This window comes from Oncorhynchus masou, chromosome 1 (genome assembly GCF_036934945.1).
Source record: "Oncorhynchus masou masou isolate Uvic2021 chromosome 1, UVic_Omas_1.1, whole genome shotgun sequence".
NCBI lineage: Eukaryota > Metazoa > Chordata > Actinopteri > Salmoniformes > Salmonidae > Oncorhynchus > Oncorhynchus masou.
In genome coordinates, this window is record NC_088212.1 from 12201226 (window position 1) to 12224019 (window position 22794).

General features: G+C 41.3%; 1 protein-coding gene across 2 annotated transcripts in view; it reads right to left on the reverse strand.

Moving 5' to 3' along the window:
* The window catches only part of LOC135515654 (glutamate receptor ionotropic, delta-2), a 667356-nt gene extending 656968 nt beyond the window's left edge, over nucleotides 1-10388 (reverse strand). For both annotated transcript variants that reach the window (XR_010451847.1, XM_064939353.1), the window contains exon 1: nucleotides 9556-10388. Coding sequence is in view for 1 of the 2 variants with exons in the window: in XM_064939353.1 (XP_064795425.1) it covers nucleotides 9556-9643 (88 nt within the window). In the remaining variant the exon portion in view is untranslated. The remainder of the gene's footprint in view (nucleotides 1-9555) is intronic.
* Nucleotides 10389-22794: the final 12406 nt, after the last annotated feature.

The following is a 22794-nucleotide window of genomic DNA, read 5'->3' on the forward strand; positions in this document are numbered from 1 at the left end:
GTAACCACTAGATTAATGCTGAGGTAAACTGTAACCACTAACCACTAGATTAATGCTGAGGTAAACTGTAACCACTAGATTAATGCTGAGGTAAACTGTAACCACTAGATTAATGCTGAGGTAAACTATAACCACTAACCAGTAGATTAATACTCAGGTATACTGTAACCACTAACCACTACATTAACCCTGAAGTAAACTGTAACCACTACATTAATGCTGAGGTAAACTGTAACCACTAGATAAATGTTTAGGTAAACTGTAACCACTAGAATAATGCTGAGGTAAACTGTAACCACTAGATTAATGCTGAGGTAAACTGTAACCACTAACCACTAGATTAATGCTGAGGTAAACTGTAACCACTAGATTAATGCTGAGGTAAACTGTAACCACTAGATTAATGCTGAGGTAAACTATAACCACTAACCAGTAGATTAATACTCAGGTATACTGTAACCACTAACCACTACATTAACCCTGAAGTAAACTGTAACCACTACATTAATGCTGAGGTAAACTGTAACCACTAGATAAATGTTTAGGTAAACTGTAACCACTAGAATAATGCTGAGGTAAACTGTAACCACTAGATTAATGCTGAGGTAAACTGTAACCACTAACCACTAGATTAATGCTGAGGTAAACTGTAACCACTAACCACTAGATTAATACTGAGGTAAACTGTAACCACTAACCACTAGATTAATGCTGAGGTAAACTGTAACCACTAACCACTAGATTAATGCTGAGGTAAACTGTAACCACTAACCACTAGATTAATGCTGAGGTAAACTGTAACCATTAAGCACTAGGTTCACGCTGAGGTAAACTGTAATCACTAGATTAATGCTGAGGTAAACTGTAACCATTAAATTAATAATGAGGTCAACTGTAACCACTAGATTAATAATGAGGTCAACTGTAACCACTAGATTAATCCAGGTAAAAGCTATGATCCCTTATTGATGTCACTTGTTAAATCCACTTCAATCTGAATAGATGAAGAGGAGGAAAGAGGTTAAAGAAGGTTTTTAAGCCTTGAGACAATTGAGACATGGATTGTGTATGTGTGCCATTGAGAGGATAAATGGGCAAAACAAAATATTTAAGTCTCTTTGAACATTGTATGGTAGTAGGTACCAGGCGCACCGTTTTGAGTGTTTCAAGAACTGTAATGCTGCAGGGATTTTCATGCTCAACAGTTTCCCATACTTATCAAGAATGGTCTACCACCCAAAGGACATCCAGCCAACTTGAGACAACTGTAGGAAGCATTGGAGTCAACATGGGCCAGCATCCCTGGGGAACGCTTCTGACACCTTGTAGTGTCCATGCCCGTTGAAAAGAGACTGTTCTGATGTCTGGATCATTGTTATTGACTATTAATTGAAATGGGTCAGCTAACCTCCGTTGTTCAGCTAATTGGCTCTCATAATTTTGGGGAAACTCAAATCTTTTGTCTTTTGTCCGTCTTTAGTTAGTGCGTAAAACAAAATGGTTCATTATTTCAAAACAAAAACAAATATCTTGTCCCACTTGAATAAGTCTTCTTTGGGATTTCTATTGATTCTATTCATATTTCGGGCAACAACAAAAAATTCTACGTTCTATTCACTTCTTACTGCCTGACTGGAACTGAGGGGGAATCAGACAACCCAGGTGAAACCTATTTTTATTCACAGTTAATTCTGTCAGTCCAGGAGTGAATAAAACCTGACACACAATTAACCATGCTTAACATTTTCCATTCAAGAATATGTATAATAATCATTATCATGTACCAGGGAAATAATGCCTTCCGCGCGAGCCTTGATTGGCGTGCTTACTGTACTGCGGTGCTGCAGTCAACTGGGACCTTGTCCTTGTTCACTAAACACACAGGAAATTACTCTCGTTTTCAACATGAGGGCTTTGAAAATACGATGCAGCTGAGAAATGCTCTCTGCCATGCACCCTCTGAATAATGGAGAAATATGTCCAGCTAACCCATGTACTGTATATTAATATAATATATGCCGTTCAGCGGATGGTTCTATCCAAAGCAGCTAACACGGTAGTGCGTGCATACATTTTCGTAGTGGTGGCCCCAGCGGGAATCGCACCAATGATCCTGACAATGCAAGCTTGGTCCTTTTCAGCCAATCTTGTAAATTCATTGCGATTTGCTTAATTTTTTTTTGTGCAGTGTGAGCAATTCAAAGGAACTCAGACCCCTCAAAAGACCCCCGAAGCGAACCTACAGTAACCTCTCAAGAGCTGGTCTAAGTTCGGTTCCCTGAAACCCCAAGGTTTGGTTCCCTTTTTTACGGCAACGTGAACACAAGGCTCTCCAGGTTCGCTTGTCATTATTCCCACACCACACACTAGGCTACAGCAACACAATTTCCCCATCACATTGGTGCCACAAAAGAGAGAAGATTATGAAATAACGTGTGCTGTTTTTGGATATTGATTAACGAGTGTCAAGGATGCACAGATATTCCAAAACTTCTAGAGTTTTATACTGACACTATTACTTGTTTGCAATATTTGATATATAGGCTAAGAGAGCTTCATAAATTGTTTATTCGATTGTGGGGTTTGAATTGTGAGAAGACAGCAATATTTTGGGAGAATCACAATATAGGTTACAAAATCAATGCTTGCTCTTAAAGTAGCCTACATTGGGTGAACAGTTTTCAATTACCACTAATATTAACGTGTTAATGTTATCTTCTGGTAATAATAATTATGTTTCATGTTTTAACTAAATGCAATCTATTAGCTTTCAGAATTAAAGTAGGTATATCTAGCTGTCCGTAACACGTTCTGATGGAATGGCTTGTCCTGCACTTTGTAAAAATCCCAGAGTGCATTGAGTGAATATGGGGGAAAAACATAACAATGTGAAAGCAAAGACAGTAATTTTGCCTTCTTTTTTTACCTCAGAGTCCACTTTAAAGAGGAGTGAGATCGGTTATTTTGAAAAGCACTACAATTCCTTCAGGAAGTATTCACACCCTTTACTTTTTTGTTGTGTTACAAAGTGAAATTAAAATGGATTTAATTGTAATTTTCTTGTCAACGATTTACGGAAAAAATACTCTTCTTGGTATGCAACTCCAGTGTAGATTTGGCCTTGTGTTTTAGGTTATTGTCCGGCAGAAAGGGGAATTCATCTCCCAGTGTCAATGGAAAGCAGACTGAACCAGGATATTGCCTGTGCTTAGCTCCATTCCGTTTATTTTTGTATCCTGAAAAACTCCCAAGTCCTTAACGATTACAAGCATACCCATAACATGACGCAGCCACCACTATGATTGAAAATGCGGAGAGTGGTACTCAGTAATGTGTTGTATTGGATTCACCCCAAACATAACACTTTGTATTCAGGACAAAAAGTGAATTGCTTTGCCACATTTTTGTAGAATTACTTTAACGCCTTGTTGCAAACAGGATGCATGTTTTGGAATATTTGTATTGTGTACAGGCTTCTTTCTTTTCACTCTGTCAATTAGGTTAGTATTGTGGAGTTACTACAATGTTGTTGATCCATCCTCAGTTCTCTCCTATCACAACCATTAAACTCCGTAACTGTTTTAAAGTCACCATTGGCTTCATGGTGAAATCACTGAGCAGTTTACTTCCTCTTTCCGGCACCATGCTCAAAGGGATATTGAATGTCTGCTTTTTTTACCCATCTAACAATAGATTCCCTTCTTTGCGAGGCATTGGAAAACCTCCCTTGTTTTTGTGGTTGTATCTGTATTTGTATTTTTTTATTTCACCTTTATTTAACCAGGTAGGCTAGTTGAGAACAAGTTCTCATTTACAACTGCAACCTGGCCAAGATAAAGCAAAGCAGTGTGATACAGACAACAACACAGAGTTACACATGGAATAACATGGAATAAATAATAAACAAGCCCAATAACACAATAAACAAGTCAATGACACAGTGGAAAAAAAGAAAGTCTATATACAGTGTGTACAAAAGGCATGAAGAGGTAGGCAATAAATAGGCCATAGTAGCGAATAATTACAATTTAGCAGATTAACACTGGAGTGATAAATGAGCAGATGATGATGTGCAAGTAGAGATGCTGGTGTGCAAAAGAGCAGAAAAGTAAATAAATTAAAAACAGTATGGGGATGAGGTAGGTAGATTGAGTGGCCTATTTACAGATGGACTGTGTACAGCTGCAGCGATCGGTTAGCTGCTCAGATAGATGATGTTTAAAGTTGGTGAGGGAAATATAAGTCTCCAGCATCAGCGATTTTTGCAATTCGTTCCAGTCACTGGCAGCAGAGAACTGGAAGGAAAGGCGGCCAAATGAGGTGTTGGCTTTGGGGATGATCAGTGAGATATACCTGCTGGAACGTGTGCTACGGGTGGGTGTTGTTATCGTGACCAGTGAGCTGAGATAAGGCGGAGCTTTACCTAGCATAGACTTATAGACGACCTGGAACCAGTGGATCTGGCGACGAATATGTAGCAAGGGCCAGCCGACTAGAGCATACAGGTCGCAGTGGTGGGTGGTATTAGGTGATTTGGTAAGAAAACGCATGGCACTGTGATAGACTGCATCCAGTTTTCTGAGTAGCTATTTTGTAGATGACATCGCTGAAGTCGAGGATCGGTAGGATAGTCAGTTTTACTAGGGTAAGTTTGGCAGAGTGAGTGAAGGAGGCTTTATTGCGAAATAGAAAGACGATTCTAGATTTGACTTTGGATTGGAGATGTTTAATTTGAGTCTGGAAGGAGAGTTTACAGTCTAGCCAGACACCTAGGTATTTATAGTTGTCCACATATTCTAGGTTAGAACCGTCCAGGGTGGTGATGCTAGTCAGGCGGGTGCAGGCAGCGAACGTTTGAAAAGCATGCATTTGGTTTTACTAGCGTTTAAGAGCAGTTGGAGGCCACGGAAGGAGTGCTGAATGGCATTGGAGCTTGTTTGGAGGTTAGTTAGCACAGTGTCCAAGGAAGGGCCAGAAGTATACAGAATGGTATCGTCTGCGTAGAGGTGGAACAGGGAATCACAAGAGCGACATCATTGATATATACAGAGAAAAGAGTCGGCCCGAGAATTTAACCCTGTGGCACCCCCATAGAGACTGCCAGAGAAAAACATAATTCCACTTTGACATTATGGTGTATTGTGCGCAGGTCAGTTACACAAAATCTCAATTTAATCAATTTTAAATTCAGGCTGTAACAAAACAAAATGTGGAAAAAGACCAGGGGTGTGAATACTTTCTGAAGGCACTGAATGTGTGAAAACAACCTAGGCCACACAGGACCAGCATACTATCTATATGGCATACACAGCACAGTCCTCAGGCCTACAATAAGAGAACTGGTAAAACACATGAATGACTTGGTTTCCTCTCTGCCTCTCTAGCTAGGTTCTTTATTCACTTCTCCCTCATTTATCTACAACCAACGTTTTCCCTGTTAACATAAAGGTTAAAGTCTTGTAAAATAAAAAGTAGGATGTATGTATCTGTACACAGCTCAATGATTTATGAGCATATGAAGCTCTGTGGCCCTTATAGTTTATTTAACCAGGAAAAAGACCCTTGAGGTTAGAAACCTCTTTTATTGGTTCTAGGTAGGGCTAAAGTGCAGGAGTGCCACAGTTAGTGAGTGGTAGTGGTGCATGTGTTCCCATTTGCCATGTGTGTTTTGGGACTGGCCCACTGGGAAAACCAACAGAGATTTCTGGAGGACGATTCACCCCAGTGAACTGTGAGGAAAGCAGAATGTAAAAGACTTAGTATGACCCGTTAGTGGAGTCGTGCAGCCAAGCCAACGGACCAACTTACCATGGCAACTAATTGAGCATATCCTGGAACTATCAGCAGGCTTTTGAAGTCGATCAGTCAATTAGAAATATATGGCATGATGAACATACAGGCCAGCAGAGCCTCCCCCTTCGCTGGGAGTTCCATCGTGGAGCATGCTTACTTGTGCTGCCATTTGCCTTTATAACGAGGGTCCTTTTATAGTGCTGTAAATTTACTGTCAACTCTCTCTACACTCGGAAAACATGCAAAACTGCTCTTGAATGGAGGCAAGGTTATTGGTACATGCCTAACTGTCCCATTGGCTTCCCGTCCACACGCGCGCGCACGCACGCACGCACGCACGCACGCTCGCACACACACACACACACACACACACACACACACACACACACACACACACACACACACACACACACACACACACACACACACACACACACACACACACACACACACACACACACAGCTGGCATCGGCATGCTGAGGTTAGCCTGGGCATTAGGGGGGGATTAAGCCAAAAACCTTTACAACACACATACTCCTCATCATCAGTTTGTTCTTGGGATAAGGGCCTTGATTGTTCTCCAAATATAGCATGTTTGAAATGGCCCAGTTCACCTGGCCTACCCTACCTTACCTACTGACTGTTTACAGGGTTAGACTCCATGTTATTCCACCGTAGATTCCAAAATACATTTTGTAATAATAAGGATGGAAACAAAATATAGAAGAGAAAGAATTAATGTAATAAATTGCAATGATATACTTTAGCTTGTCTCGTGTAAAGCCTTGTGGCAGTACGTCATTCTGGAAAAGGATATTCTAAAGGATATTCGAATTCAATTTGAATAAATATAAGGGAGGCAGCGATTGCAGAAAAGTACTGAAAACAGGATATTCTTCAGCATACATTACCTGCAACCCCTCAAAATCACTCAAAATACCATATGTCCCCTCCAGTACTGCAGTCAGCCATCCTAACACAGAGGAAATCTGAGGTGTTCAACCTTCTGCCAAAAAAACACGGAGTTGCAGATCTGTTAGAGCTCATAGATACATAACTTGATAGGCGGATAGATAGGAATCCCTTCACACAAACGTGCTCATTGTTAAAAAGGAAGGAATCTTGACAGCTGAGAAAACAGGTTAGCAAAACACCCAGGAACATCCCACTCTAAAGGCCCACATATTTCAATTCCACTACCATGGCAAAGGCAAAGATGGAACAGTGGATCAAATTCTCTCTTATATTACAGCTGAATAAAACAGCCTCTCGAACCACACATTCTCCCTGAGGAAGACCTAACCTATCATTCGGTTCAGATCATAAATAATGTGAAAATTATATGATTTTTTTAAAAGATAAATAATAAATATTTTTTCCCTTCTCAGGAGCATTGGGAAGTGTTGAATATTAATACAAAATGACCGTTTGAAAGGCTATAAAGACTCAGAACAACCACTAGGGGGGGATTATAATAAACCTAACCCTCTAGCATTTCGAGTTGGGCACATTGGATTTGACCAGGTGCAAAACATAAACAGAGGCATCCACTTTAAACAGGGAATCATTAACCTTAAGCGGGGGCAAACAAAATAGCCTGAAGTGGGACTGTCGTGCGGGAATGTTTGCCTCCTCTGCATTAGTGCATGGTGAGCGGGTGGATGTGGTGTGTGAGGACGGTGCCAGGCAGCTCGGATAATACCAGGGACTTTGTTGCTTTCCAGCGACATAAATCACAGTGACTTACTGAATAGCCTCATAAAGCGGCGGGCCATTGCGATGCAGTGCACGGCGCACGGGCTCTCCCCTCAGCATGCAGATCATTAGAAGGCTCCTCGGTGATCAAGTAGTGCGCGCAAAATGAAAATGCCTACCCAAAAATTCCCGCGTCACAGGAAAGGATAATGCGGTAGTGCTATCACTGGGTTGACGTCAGGGTCCCCCCCCCCATTCTTTCTTTAACAGCAACAGAGAGATTAGAAAGGGATTACTTCTGACATCGTCAAAGTGATGCTTAATATACTGTAGCTTTTCATTCCACTGACCTTCCACTCATTTAGGTAGACAATGTAGGCCTTAAGACTTCAATTAAAGCATTTTGTTCCACAATAATTAGGCTTACCATGTTGTTTTTTATGTTGTCTTGATTTCTCACTTGATCGTGCAATGCAAGGATATATCAAAACAAACAAGTGGCCTATAGTCTGCCATTTCCACCAGGGAGGGTAATGATAAGGGTAACCTTTCATGTAGTGATACTAAATACAAACGTCAAAGAATGGATACGAACTATCGATTGGGGGTTGGGAATTAAACAAAGACTCAAAAACACAACCAAATGATATTTATCGAGGGTAAGAGAACAAAAAACGGGTTATTGGCATTCAGATGAAAAAGAAGGACATTTAAAGTAGGCTACGTTAAAACCGGGAAAATATTCATAGGATAATAGGATAAATATTCCCCGTTTTTCATTGGAGTAAACTAACCTTGCCCAAAGACCGTCCATAAACGAATCCCTGATCTTGACAAACAGCTACAAATAAACTCATGTAAATCACCTTGGCGTACCTTGGCTAATGTTTCTGATGCATTAAATCGACTTTTGTCAGGTGTGCAACAAGTCAGAAATGCATTGCAAAATAATAACCTCACAATAGGCTATCAGAGTATTGGGGGTTGGAATAATCAAATATAAAGAAGGCCAATGTACTAAACAGGTTCAGGGATTACAAGCTAATATATAGAAATAGTGGTTTTAGATTAGGTAAACCTGTAGCTTTTTATGTTAAGCACATAGCCTCTAGGTCTGTAGCTCTATCGGGGTTATCTTGCTTGTAACATTTTAAACCCATCAGTGTGCTGCAAGGTGCGATCGTTGACACCCTAAATTGGTGTGCATCTCTCTCTCTCTCACACACACACACACACACACACACACACACACACACACACACACACACACACACACACACACGAGTGGATTTTCCCCCATTTGATATCACAATTCATGTCCATCCAAATAGTAACGTATATACATGCGCACAGGAAGACATGCACGACGCAGACATCTCTCAGCTGACCCTTCTCTTACATCCTACATTATAAGAAGTATCTAACAACAATTTTCCTACACCCCTTTTCGATATGCCACTCAACATTACCACACTTCCCACAGTGGTAGGCACGGGCCTATATTGTTAAGGCTATTCCAGCTGCATTGCATGTAGGTTACATGTAAATGTAGATACATTGTTTCAAGAAATAGAATATCAGCATATTCCTCTCTAATCCGCAGACATCACGGACTTTTCATATCACCTGTTCTCAGGTAGCAGGCGATTTGAGACAGTAAACACAATACCCATAGGCTAATCACTATGTTCATATTACATTTTAGTTATTCACATTTCCCGCCTTTACGTTATTAAATAGAAAAACACGAGATGAAATACCCAAATTAAAACATACATGGTAAGTATGTGCAAAACTCAGCAGGCAACTTCATTAGCCATTATGCGCAATGGCGCATGATGTTAAATACATTGTTATTATTTTTGTGGGGGGGATTAATTGCTTATATTTAATAATAGTGTATCCCTGTACCAATATCATGCTACGGGAACTGACAATGTCCACACCGTTAGTGGTGTGTGGTGGTACAAATTATTTGCTTATACAAAAATCTATGCAGAGGCAAATCTATGCACAGAGGCATGGCATCCTTATTAGCCTACTGATGTTGGAAGAAGGCAACTTACCGATGTGTATGATTGAATCAGAAAGCACGGGCTCCCACTCCTGACTCCAAAATATGGCAAGGAACAACACTGCTGAAACAACTTTCATGTCTCCCACAGTTTAAGGCTATTTTCCCAAGAAGCGCCGAACAAGATGCGTGTGATTTGCTAGTTTTAAATCCCGAAGAACCCAGATTTAGTCCATATAGGGATGGATCTATCTCTTGATGGAGTTTGCTTCTTGACTTGAATGTAGCTGTTCTCAGTTAAAAGGTAAGAGATATCCAGTTACCCTGTTAAAAAATCCAGTTACGTCAAATCATGCCGAAAGCTATGGGGTTCTCCACAGCCGCTTCCAACGCTGACGCATCCGATCAATCCAAAACTGGGGATGAATGCAAGCCAAATGCAATGTTTGCTAAATATTAGGAAAGCACGGGTTTGCTTTTCTCATACGCAGGTCCTGGGCTGATTTGGTCGAGACCGTAGATTCTGCCTCAGACACGACGCATTTTGCAAGCTTTAATGAATAAAACGAAACGCAAAACTTCAATTTTCATGCGGATTCTAAAACTGTATCCATCACTGAATTTTAAGACGTAAAAAATGAGAACTCATTCATATTTAACAAGGACCACCATATTCCGAAATACTGGCAAGCTATAGGGACCACTCTTTTCTGCGACAGAAAATCAAGTGAAAATTCGCCACGGTGCGCGCGATGACCGCTCCGCATGCGGATTGTCTCTAGCAGTCGGAGGATGAGGTATACTGTGTGGGAGAAGGCCCTGTAGAGAGCCAACTACACGGACAGCAGCAGTTGCCAGCCGCGCATTGTCTGGACCAGAGTTACCTGGGAGGATGACTGACGGAGGCAGGGAGAAGGAGAAATGCACAGAGGGCGGGGGGTAGGCTATCTAAAATGAACCGAGAGGGGTAATCTGGCCAAGCTCCGCCCTGGTTCAGTGGCAGGCACTCCATCTCCATCGGTCTCATAAATGGGGGGTCCCTGGGCATAATCTTAATCTGATGACGATCCTGGATTAAGGATCCTGGAGGATAACACTTTGGCACGTGATCGCTTTTGAACAATAGCCTACATTTCAGGAAGTGAAGGTGGGAATAAAGGGAAATCAGTTTGTGTTTTAAATGTCTATCTTTTCAATCAAATGTCATTGTTTCACAACTGTCATTGCCCCATAACTTTCATGCAACATAAAGAAGACTGCTTGCACTAGAGTGGACACTGGACATAGTTTACACATTGTAAAAAGTAACTGCTTAACTCATTAAAGAAATTGAGTAGCTACTAAAAAAATCCAATGGACAATAGAACTAAAATCATAAAAGTGTAACTAACTCATATGTCAATAAGATTTCTAGTCACTTAATGTTTTTGAGTACAGTTCAATTGTAGGTTATTGAGTAAATATAACTATACTGAACAAAAATATAAACACAACTTGCAACAATTTCAACAATTTTACTGAGTTACAGTTCACATAAGGAAATCAGTCAAATGAAATAAACTCATTAGGCCCTAAGACTGGACAGGGTTGCAGCCATACTGTTGGTGGGCCTGGGAGTACATAGGTCTACCCACTTGGGAGCAAGGCCCACCCACTAAGAATGAGTTTTAACCCACAAAAGTGCTTTATTATAGACAGAAATACCCCTCAGTTTCATCAACTGTTCAAGAGGTTGGTCTCAGACGATCCTGCAGGTGAAGAAGCCCGATGTGGAGGTCAGCGTGCCAATTGCACGCTCCCTCAAAACATGAGACATTTGGTATTTTATTAGGATCCCCACTAGCTGTTGCAAAAGCAGCAGCTACTCTTCCTGGTGTCCAACACAATACATGAAACATGACATAATACAGAACATTAATAGACAAGAACAGCTCAAGGACAGAACTACATATCAACGTAGCCTACATATCAATGCATACACACAAACTATCTAGGTCAAATAGGGGAGAGGCGTTGTGCCGCGAGGTGTTGCTTCATCTGTTTTTTGAAACCAGGTTTGCTGTTTATTTGAGCAATATGAGATGGAACAGAGCTTTCTTGAATTTGTTCGGGATTTGGGGACTGTGAAAAGACCCCTGGTGGCATGTCTGGCGGGGTAAGTGTGTGTGTCAGAGCTGTGTGTAAGTTGACTATGCAAGCAATTTGAGATTTTCAACACATTCATGTTTCTTATAAAAAGAAGAAGTGATGCAGTCAGTCTCTCCTCAACTCTTAGCCAAGAGATACTTGCATGCATAGTATTTATATCAGACATCTGTGGCATTGTGTTGTGTGACAAAACTGCACATTTTAGAGAGGCCTTATATTTTCCCCAGCACAAGGTGCACCTGTGTAATGATTATGCTGTTTCATCAGCTTCTTGATATGCCACACCTTTCAGGTGGATGGATTATCTTGGCAAAGGAGAAATGCCATGAACAGGGATGTAAACAGAACTTGAGAGAAATAAGCTTTTTGTGCGTATGGAACATTTGTTGGCTCTTTTATTTCACCTCATGAAACATGGGACCAACACTTTACATGTTGTATTTATGTTTTTGTTCAGTATATTTATTTATGTTCTGCTAATCTAAAGTTGAGTTTTTACAAGTTATGATTATTTAATATTTTAATGTCAATATAACATTTATTAAATAAATTGTTCTTACTTGATTCTATAGTTTTACGTCTTTATGTAAAATAATAAAGAAGTAGTCAGACATTGACTACCAATTGTGCGCCGCCCTATAGAACTCCTGATCACGGCCGGTTGTGATACAGCCCGGGATCAAACCCGAGTCTATAGTGACGCCTCTACCACTGTGATGCAGTGCCTTAGACCGCTGCGCCACTTGGTTTATATTTAAGATATATTTCTAAAATAGTATTAAGCAGTTTGTTGTGCTATGAGGTATAATTGATCATGATGAACGGATATCAAAACCCTTTGGTCAAATTGACGTTCAATAATGAGACAATCCATTCCCACCATCAACAAGGTCATGTGCACCACTCTTAGCGACAGAGGCTAATGCAGCACCCTGTGATGTTTACAGCGCTATCTGCTAGCTAGAGGAATGAGCACTGTGCTCAACAATGCCTGCTAACGTGGGTTAAAATGGCACATTGTCACATATATAAAACAATGTTAAATATTTAGACACAACCACTGAAAATTACTAATTAGAACTACTTACACTTGCAAAAAAAGTGTAAGGAAGATTAATAATTTAAGTAGAAGGGGCCCTACATTTTTATGTTCACTACAACAAATATTAATGTTCAAGTAACATCATTAAAGTTCAGAATACATCATGCAATTTAGTTTTAAAAAGTTTATAAAACACAAAACTGTTAAGTATTTACAACTTAAAATGATAACCATGTAGTGATGATATTACATTAAGTATTGAACACTGAAATACTTTGAGTTGGGTTACTCGAATGGTTCTTGACAACAGGTTTCCACCACAAATTGAGTTAGCAGAACTACACTGAACAAAAATATAAATGCAACATGTTTAATGAGCTGCGATTTTTGATCCCCAAAATGTTCCATACGCACCAACAGCTTATTTCTCTGAAATTTGTGTAACCACGCCAACCCAGGACCTCCACATCAGGCTTCTTCACCAGCAGGATCATCTGAGACCAGCCACCCAGACAGCTAATTAAACTGTGGGTTTGTACAACCAAAGAAGTTCTGCACAAACTGTCAGAAACTGTCTCAGGAAAGTTAATCTGTGTGTTTGTCGTCCTCACCAGGGTCTTGACCTGACTGCAGTTTGGTGTTGTAACAGACTTCAGTGCGGAAATTCTTACCTTCCATAGCCTCTGGCACGCTGGAGAAGTGTGCTCTTCACAGATGAAACCCGGTTTCAAATGTACCGGGCAGGTGGCAGACAGCGTGTATGGTGTCGTCCGGGCAAGCGGTTTGCTGATGTCAACGTTGTGAACAGAGTGCCCCATGGGGGCGGTGAGGTTATAGTATGGGGAGGCATAAGCTACGAACAATGAACACAATTGCACTTTATCAAAGGCAATTTGAATGCGCAGAGATAACGTGACGAGATCCTAAGGCCCATTGTCGTGCCATTCATCCGTCGCCATCACCTCATGTTTCAGCATGATAATGTACAGCCCCGTGTCACAAGGAGCTGTACACAATTCCTGGAAGCTGAAAATGTCCCAGTTCTTGGCCTGCATACTCATCAGACATGTCACCTATTGAGCATGTTTGGGATGCTCTGGATCGACAGCGTGTTCTGGTCCTCGGCAATATCCATCAACTTCTCACAGTCATTGAAGAGGAGTGGGGACAACATCCCTCAGGCCACAATCAACAGCCTGATCAACTCTATGCAAAGGAGATGTGTCGCGCTGCATGAGGCAAATGGCGGTCACACCCGATACTGACTGATTTTCTGATCCACGGCTCTATTTTTCCTTTAAGGTATCTGTGACCAACAGATGCATATCTGTATTCCCAATCATGTGAAATCTATAGATTAGTGACAAATTAATTTATTTCAATTGACTGATTTCCTCATATGAACTGTTCCTCAGTAAGTTCTTAGATATTGTTGCATGTTGCGTTTATATTGTGTTCAGTGTAATTACGTTTTACAGTTCACCAATTACAAAAGGCATCAAACATCCACCAGGCATGTGTAACGGATGTGAAACGGCTAACTTAGTTAGCGGTGCGCGCTAAATAGCGTTTCAATCGGTGACGTCACTTGCTCTGAGACCTTGAAGTAGTAGTTCCCCTTGCTCTGCAAGGGCCGTGGCTTTTGTGGAGCGATGGGTAACGATTCGTCATGGGTGTCAGTTGTTGATGTGTGCAGAGGGTCCCTGGTTCGCGCCCGGGTATGGGCGAGGGGACGGTCTAAAGTTATACTGTTACACATGATTGCACAAATCATTTTAAGAACCAAGAGATACTTTATATATGTCACACATGCACACTAATACACCCCTCCCACTTCAACCCAATACACCAGAGTGAACTGTCACCGGGGAACCCTTCATTCAACTTCCTCCATAATATTTGTCATGTTTAAACCATAAAACATGCTAATAATTTGAGCAGTTGAGAGTGAGGTAAAGGTTAAGGTTGGATTTTGAAACTGGAGAGCAATAATGAAAACACACATCTTTCCCCTATAATGACATTTGTCTGACTCCTTGTCCGTTTGTACTCTCCCTCTTTCCAGCTGAGGTAGGCACAATCTGCTATTAAACTTATTTCATTGGCATGAGAAGCAGGTAGACATTTATTGTCATGAATCTTGCCCTGGATGCAGATCTGAGCGAATTCCCTGGCGGGGCCATTAGCAAAGTCAAAATTGGCTATATTGTAAAAATGAATGAAAACAAACATTTGATAATTTAACTTTATTTGAAATGTAGACGTTATGGTTAAGGTTAGGTTTAACTCTGCTGAGCTGCCTCCAGTGCAAGATTCATGACAATAAATGCCAACCAGCGCATGAGAACCCTAATATTTATTTATGCTACAATTTACCATGTTTGTCTGTTTGCTGAAACCACCATTATCTCGAACAAAACATTTACAATAGTACGCTACTCACACTTTCAATATGAGTTTTGCACACATTTCATTTGAATTTTTATGTCCATGTGCCTTGTTTGGATTGATGAGAGAACAGAGTGTCTGGGCGCAGCCCCATTAACTACAGTGATTGGATGAGGCATGTGATAAGGGGAGGTGCAGCATGTTAATGCAGGCTATGATCAGCAACGCAGAGGTCAAGACAAGTCGACTGGTGGACAGAGGTCAAGACAGACCGACTGGTGGACAGAGGTCAAGACAGGCCGACTGGTGGACAGAGGTCAAGACAGGCCGACTGGTGGACAGAGGTCAAGACAGGCCGACTGGTGGACAGAGGTCAAGACAGGCCGACTGGTGGACAGAGGTCAAGACAGGCCGACTGGTGGACAGAGGTCAAGACAGGCCGACTGGTGGACAGAGGTAAAGACAGACCGACTGGTGGACAGAGGTCAAGACAGACCGACTGGTGGACAGAGGTCAAGAAAAACCGACTGGTGGACAGAGGTCAAGACAGGCCGACTGGTGGACAGAGGTCAAGACAGACCGACTGGTGGACAGAGGTCAAGACAGACCGACTGGTGGACAGAGGTCAAGACAGGCCGACTGGTGGACAGAGGTCAAGACAGGCCGACTGGTGGACAGAGGTCGAGACAGGCCGAATGGTGGACAGAGGTCAAGACAGGCCGACTGGTGGACAGAGGTAGAGACAGACCGACTGGTGGACAGAGGTCAAGACAGGCCGACTGGTGGACAGAGGTCAAGACAGACCGACTGGTGGACAGAGGTCAAGACAGACCGACTGGTGGACAGAGGTCAAGACAGACCGACTGGTGGACAGAGGTCAAGACAGACCGACTGGTGGACAGAGGTCAAGACAGACCGACTGGTGGACAGAGGTCAAGACAGGCCGACTGGTGGACAGAGGTCAAGACAGAACAACTATCTAAGTGTGCGTTCTCTAATTCTCTCCTTCTCTCTCTCGGAGGACCTGAGCCCTAGGACCATGCCCCAGGACTACCTGACATGATGACTCCTTGCTGTCCCCAGTCCACCTGGCCGTGCTGCTGCTCCAGTTTCAACTGTTCTACCTTATTATTATTCGAACATGCTGGTCATTTATGAACATTTGAACATCTTGGCCATGTTCTGTTATAATCTCCACCCGGCACAGCCGGAAGAGGACTGGCCTCCCCACATATGCTCTCTCTAATTCTCTTTCTTTCTCTCTCTCGGAGGACCTGAGCCCTAGGACCATGCCCCAGGACTACCTGACATGATGACTCCTTGCTGTCCCCAGTCCACCTGGCCGTGCTGCTGCTCCAGTTTCAACTGTTCTGCCTTATTATTATTCGACCATGCTGGTCATTTATGAACATTTGAACATCTTGGCCATGTTCTGTTATAATCTCTACCCGGTCACAGCCAGAAGAGGACTGGCCACCCCACATAGCCTGGTTCCTCTCTTGGTTTCTTCCTAGGTTTTGGCCTTTCTAGGGAGTTTTTCCTAACCACCGTGCTTCTACACCTGCATTGCTTGCTGTTTGGGGTTTTAGGCTGGGTTTCTGTACAGCACTTTGAGATATCAGCTGATGTACGAAGGGCTATATGAATAAATTTGATTTGAACTAGTGGACAGAGGTAAAGACAGACCGACTGGTGGACAGAGGTCAAGACAGGCCGACTGGTGGACAGAGGTCAAGACAGGCCGACTGGTGGACAGAGGTCAAGACAGACCGACTGGTGGACAGATGTCAAGACAGACCGACTGGTGGAAAGAGGTGAAGAAAGGCCGACTGGTGGAAAGAGGGACAGGCAGATAAACAGGCAGGCAGGCAAACAGACAGACAGAGAGGCAGACAGACAGACGGACAGATAGACAAATATAGGCAGACAGACAGACAGATAGGCAGACAGACAGACAGATAGACAAAAGAGCAGACAGACAGACAGACAGACAGACAGACAGACAGACAGACAGACAGAGAGAGGCAGACAGACAGACAGAGGCAGACAGACAGACAGAGAGAGGCAGACAGACAGACAGAGGCAGACAGACAGAGAGAGGCAGACAGACAGAGAGAGGCAGACAGACAGATAAATAGAGAGAGGCAGACAGGCAGACAGACAGACAGAGAGAGGCAGACAGACAGAGAGCGGCAGACAGACAGATAGACAAAGAGAGGCAGACAGATAGAGAGAGGCAGACAGACAGAGAGAGGCAGACATATAGACAGAGAGAGGCAGACAAACACAGCAGTCAGACACGTAACTTAGACAAGTAAAAACATTTTACACCAATTCCTTGAAACTGACTGTGAGGCAGTACAGTAGTACAGTACATGTGCACTGTAGACAGGAATGTTGACTAAAGCACAACGGGGATGTTTCCCTTCCATGACGTGGAGGTTCACCGTCAGGTTGTGTGTATAGGACATGGGAGAATGTCACCTTGGTGAAGGGGGTGGCGCGTGGCTTTAGATCTAATCAAGGGGTGTTTATAAATGTTTGTGATGAGCTTACAACAGCCTGTGAGACCCGGCATCACAGAGGCAGAGATAAAAATAGCAATTCAGGTGTGTGATGAGTGACTTAGCATGCACCCTGTCCCTGCCTCAAGGACACTTCTGTGTTGGAGAGTTGCTGCTTCATCGCTTGACCAGAGAAAAGTGTCTACCTCTGTCTGTCTGTCTCTGTCTGCCTGCACTGAAGTGAAGTGGACAGTGACTAAAAGCCCTACAGTTATTATCATAGCTTCTGATTCCTGTCAGCAACATAAAGACAGAGGTTTACTAACCTTCTATCTGCCTTGGAAGAAGAGACGTAACCACGCTGAAATAGCTGAAAAGCTATCAGAGTAAAGTTTGTTCAGTGCAGAGGTATAAACACAGACATTGTTCATGACTTGTCTTGGTTTCTCCCTGGATATCCTATGTATTCCACACAGCCCTGATTAAAATCTCATTGAATGACGACTGTTTTCAGAATCACCTTTATTCAACAACACACTCAGAAGTGTACTTGGTGATATGATGCTGCTAGTGATGGACAACATACTCAGAAGTGTACTTGGTGATATGATGCTGCTAGTGATGGACAACATACTCAGAAGTGTACTTGGTGATATGATGCTGCTAGTGATGGACAACATACTCAGAAGTGTATTTGGTGATATGGTGCTGCTAGTGATGGACAACATACTCAGAAGTGTATTTGGTGATATGGTGCTGCTAGTGATGGACAACATACTCAGAAGTGTATTTTGTGATATGATGCTGCTAGTGATGGACAACATACTCAGAAGTGTATTTGGTGTTATGATGCTGCTAGTGATGGACAACACACTCAGAAGTGTACTTGGTGATATGATGCTGCTAGTGATAGACAACACACTCAGAAGTGTACTTGGTGATATGATGCTGCTAGTGATGGACAACATACTCAGAAGTGTACTTGGTGATATGATGCTGCTAGTGATGGACAACATACTCAGAAGTGTATTTGGTGATATGGTGCTGCTAGTGATGGACAACATACTCAGAAGTGTATTTGGTGATATGGTGCTGCTAGTGATGGACAACATACTCAGAAGTGTATTTTGTGATATGATGCTGCTAGTGATGGACAACATACTCAGAAGTGTATTTGGTGATATGATGCTGCTAGTGATGGACAACATACTCAGAAGTGTATTTGGCGATATGGTGCTGCTAGTGATGGACAACATACTCAGAAGTGTATTTGGTGATATGGTGCTGCTAGTGATGGACAACATACTCAGAAGTGTACTTGGTGATATGGTGCTGCTAGTGATGGACAACATACTCAGAAGTGTATTTGGTGATATGGTGCTGCTAGTGATGGACAACATACTCAGAAGTGTATTTGGTGTTATGATGCTGCTAGTGATGGACAACACACTCAGAAGTGTACTTGGTGATATGATGCTGCTAGTGATAGACAACACACTCAGAAGTGTACTTGGTGATATGATGCTGCTAGTGATGGACAACATACTCAGAAGTGTACTTGGTGATATGATGCTGCTAGTGATGGACAACATACTCAGAAGTGTATTTGGTGATATGATGCTGCTAGTGATGGACAACACACTCAGAAGTGTACTTGGTGATATGATGCTGCTAGTGATGGACAACACACTCAGAAGTGTACTTGGTGATATGATGCTGCTAGTGATAGACAACACACTCAGAAGTGTACTTGGTGATATGATGCTGCTAGTGATGGACAACATACTCAGAAGTGTACTTGGTGATATGATGCTGCTAGTGATGGACAACATACTCAGAAGTGTATTTGGTGATATGGTGCTGCTAGTGATGGACAACATACTCAGAAGTGTATTTGGTGATATGGTGCTGCTAGTGATGGACAACATACTCAGAAGTGTATTTGGTGATATGGTGCTGCTAGTGATGGACAACATACTCAGAAGTGTATTTGGTGATATGGTGCTGCTAGTGATGGACAACATACTCAGAAGTGTATTTGGTGATATGATGCTGCTAGTGATGGACAACATACTCAGAAGTGTATTTGGTGATATGATGCTGCTAGTGATGGACAACACACTCAGAAGTGTACTTGGTGATATGATGCTGCTAGTGATGGACAACATACTCAGAAGTGTACTTGGTGATATGGTGCTGCTAGTGATGGACAACGTACTCAGAAGTGTACTTGGTGATATGATGCTGCTAGTGATGGACAACGTACTCAGAAGTGTATTTGGTGATATGATGCTGCTAGTGATGGACAACATACTCAGAAGTGTACTTGGTGATATGGTGCTGCTAGTGATGGACAACATACTCGAACAACATACTTATATAAAACTAGTTATAGTGAGCATAGAGTTATAAGAGGATGAGCAGTGGATATACAGTGAATATATAGTGGATATACAGTTGATATACAGTGGACATACAAATATACAGTGGATTCGGAAAGCATTCAGACCCATAGACTTTTTCTACATTTTTTTACATATTCCAACATGGATTAAATACAAAGAAATCCTCTTCAATCTACACAAAATACCCCATAATGAAAAAGCTAAAATAGTTGTTATACATTTTTGCAAATGTATTAAATATGACATTTACATAAGTATCCAAACCCTTTACTCAGTACTTTGTTGAAGCACCTTTGGCAGCGATTACAGCCTACAAGCTTAGCACACCTGTATTTTGGGGAGTTTCTCCAATTATTCTCTGCAGATCCTCTCAAGCTCAGGTTGGATAGGGAGCGTGACTGCGCAGCTATTTTCAGGTCTCTCCAGAGATGTTAAGTTGGGTTCAAGTCCGAGCGCTGGCTGGGGAACATTCAGAGAGATCCTGAATGCTCTGGACCAGGTTTTCATCAAGGATCTCTGTGTATTTTGCTACATTAATCTTTCCCTCGATCCTGACTAGTCTTCCAGTCCCTGCCGCTGAAAAACATCCCCCATAGCATGATGCTGCCACCAATAATTAAAAACAAAAAATAATAATAATTTATAAAGCCCTTCTTACATCAACTGATATCTCAAAGTGCTGTACAGAAACCCAGCCTAAAACCCCAAACAGCAAGCAATGTAGGTGGAGAATCACGGTGGTGGCTAGGAAAAACTCCCTAGAAAGGCCGGAACCTAGGAAGAAACCTAGAGAGGAACCAGGCTATGAGGGGTGGCCAGTCCTCTTCTGGCTGTGCCACCATGTTTCACCGTAGGGATGATGCCAGGTTTCCTCCAGATGTTACGCTTGGCATTCAGGCCAAAGAGTTCAATCTTGGTTTCATCAGACCAGAGAATTTTTCTTTCTCATGGTCTAAATCCTTTAGGTGCCTTTTGGCAAACTCCAAGCGGGCTGTCATGTGCCTTTTACTGATGAGTGGCTTCCGTTTGGCACTGTCAACTGTGGGAGCTTATATAGACAGGTGTGTGCCTTTCCAAATCATGTCCAATCACTTGAATTCACCACAGGTGGACTCCAATCAAGTTGTAGAAACATCTCATGGGATGATCAATGGAAACAGGATGCACCTGAGCTCAATTTTGAGTCTCATGGCAAATGGTCTGAATACTTATGTAAATAACGTATTTCTGTTTGTTATTTTATACATTCGCAAACATTTTTAAAAACCTGTTTTCGCTTTGTCATTATGGGGTATTGTGTGTGTGTAGATTGATGAGGAAAACAATTCATTTAATCACGTTGAGAACTAGGCTGTAACACAATCAAATGTGGAAAAAAAGGGGTCAGAATACTTTCCCGAATGCATATACAGTGAATATACAAATACAGTGGATATACATTTGATATACAGTGGATATACATTTGATATACAGTGGATATACATTTGATATACAGTGGATATACATTTGATATACAGTGGATATACATTTGATATACAGTGGATATACAGAGGATATACAAATATACAGTGGGATATACAGTGGGTATACAGTTGATATACAAATATACAGTGTATATACAGTAGATATACAGTTGATATACAAATATACAGTGGGTATACAGTTGATATACAGTTGATATACAAATATGCAGTGGATATCAAGTGGATATATATGGACAGGTGTGTGCCTCACAAATATACAGAGGATATACAGTGGATATACAAATATACAGTGGATATACAAATATACAGTAGATATACAAATATACAGTGGATATACAGTGGATATACAAATATACAGTGGATATAAAGTTGAAATACTGGGGATATAAAGTTGATATACAGTGGACATACAAACATATTGTGGATATACAAATATATTGTGGATATAAAGTTGATATACAAATATACAGTGGATATACAAATATATAGTGGATATACAAATATACAGTAGATATACAAATATATATATATACACATATGTGGATATAAAGTTGATATACAGTTGATATACAGTGGACATACAAACATATTGTGGATATACAGTGGATATACAAATATACAGTGGATATACAGTGGATATACAAATATATAGTGGATATACAAATATACAGTGGATATACAGTGGATATACAAATATACAGTGGATATACAATTATAGTGAATATACAAATATACAGTGGACATACAGTGGATATGAAGTTGATATACTGTGGATATAAAGTGGATATAAAGTTGATATAAAGTTGATATACAGTTGATATACAGTGGACATAAACATATTGTGGATATACAGTGGATATACAAATATATTGTGGATATACAGTGGATATACAGTTGATATACAAATACACAGTAGATATACAGTTGATATACAAATATACAGTGGACATACACATATATTGTGGATATACAAATATATTGTGGATATACAGTGGATATACAAATATACAATGGATATACAGTGGATATACAGTTGATATACAAATATATACAGTGGATATGAAGTTTATATACAATGGATATACAAATATACAGTTGATATACAGTGGACATACAAATATATTGTGGATATACAGTGGATATGAAGTTGATATACAAATATACAGTGGATCTACACATTTAGAGTGAATATACAAATATACAGTGGATATAAAAATATACAATTGATATACAGTGGATATACGGTGGATATACAATTGATATGCAAATATACAGTGGATATACAAATATACAGTAGATATACAAATATATATATATATG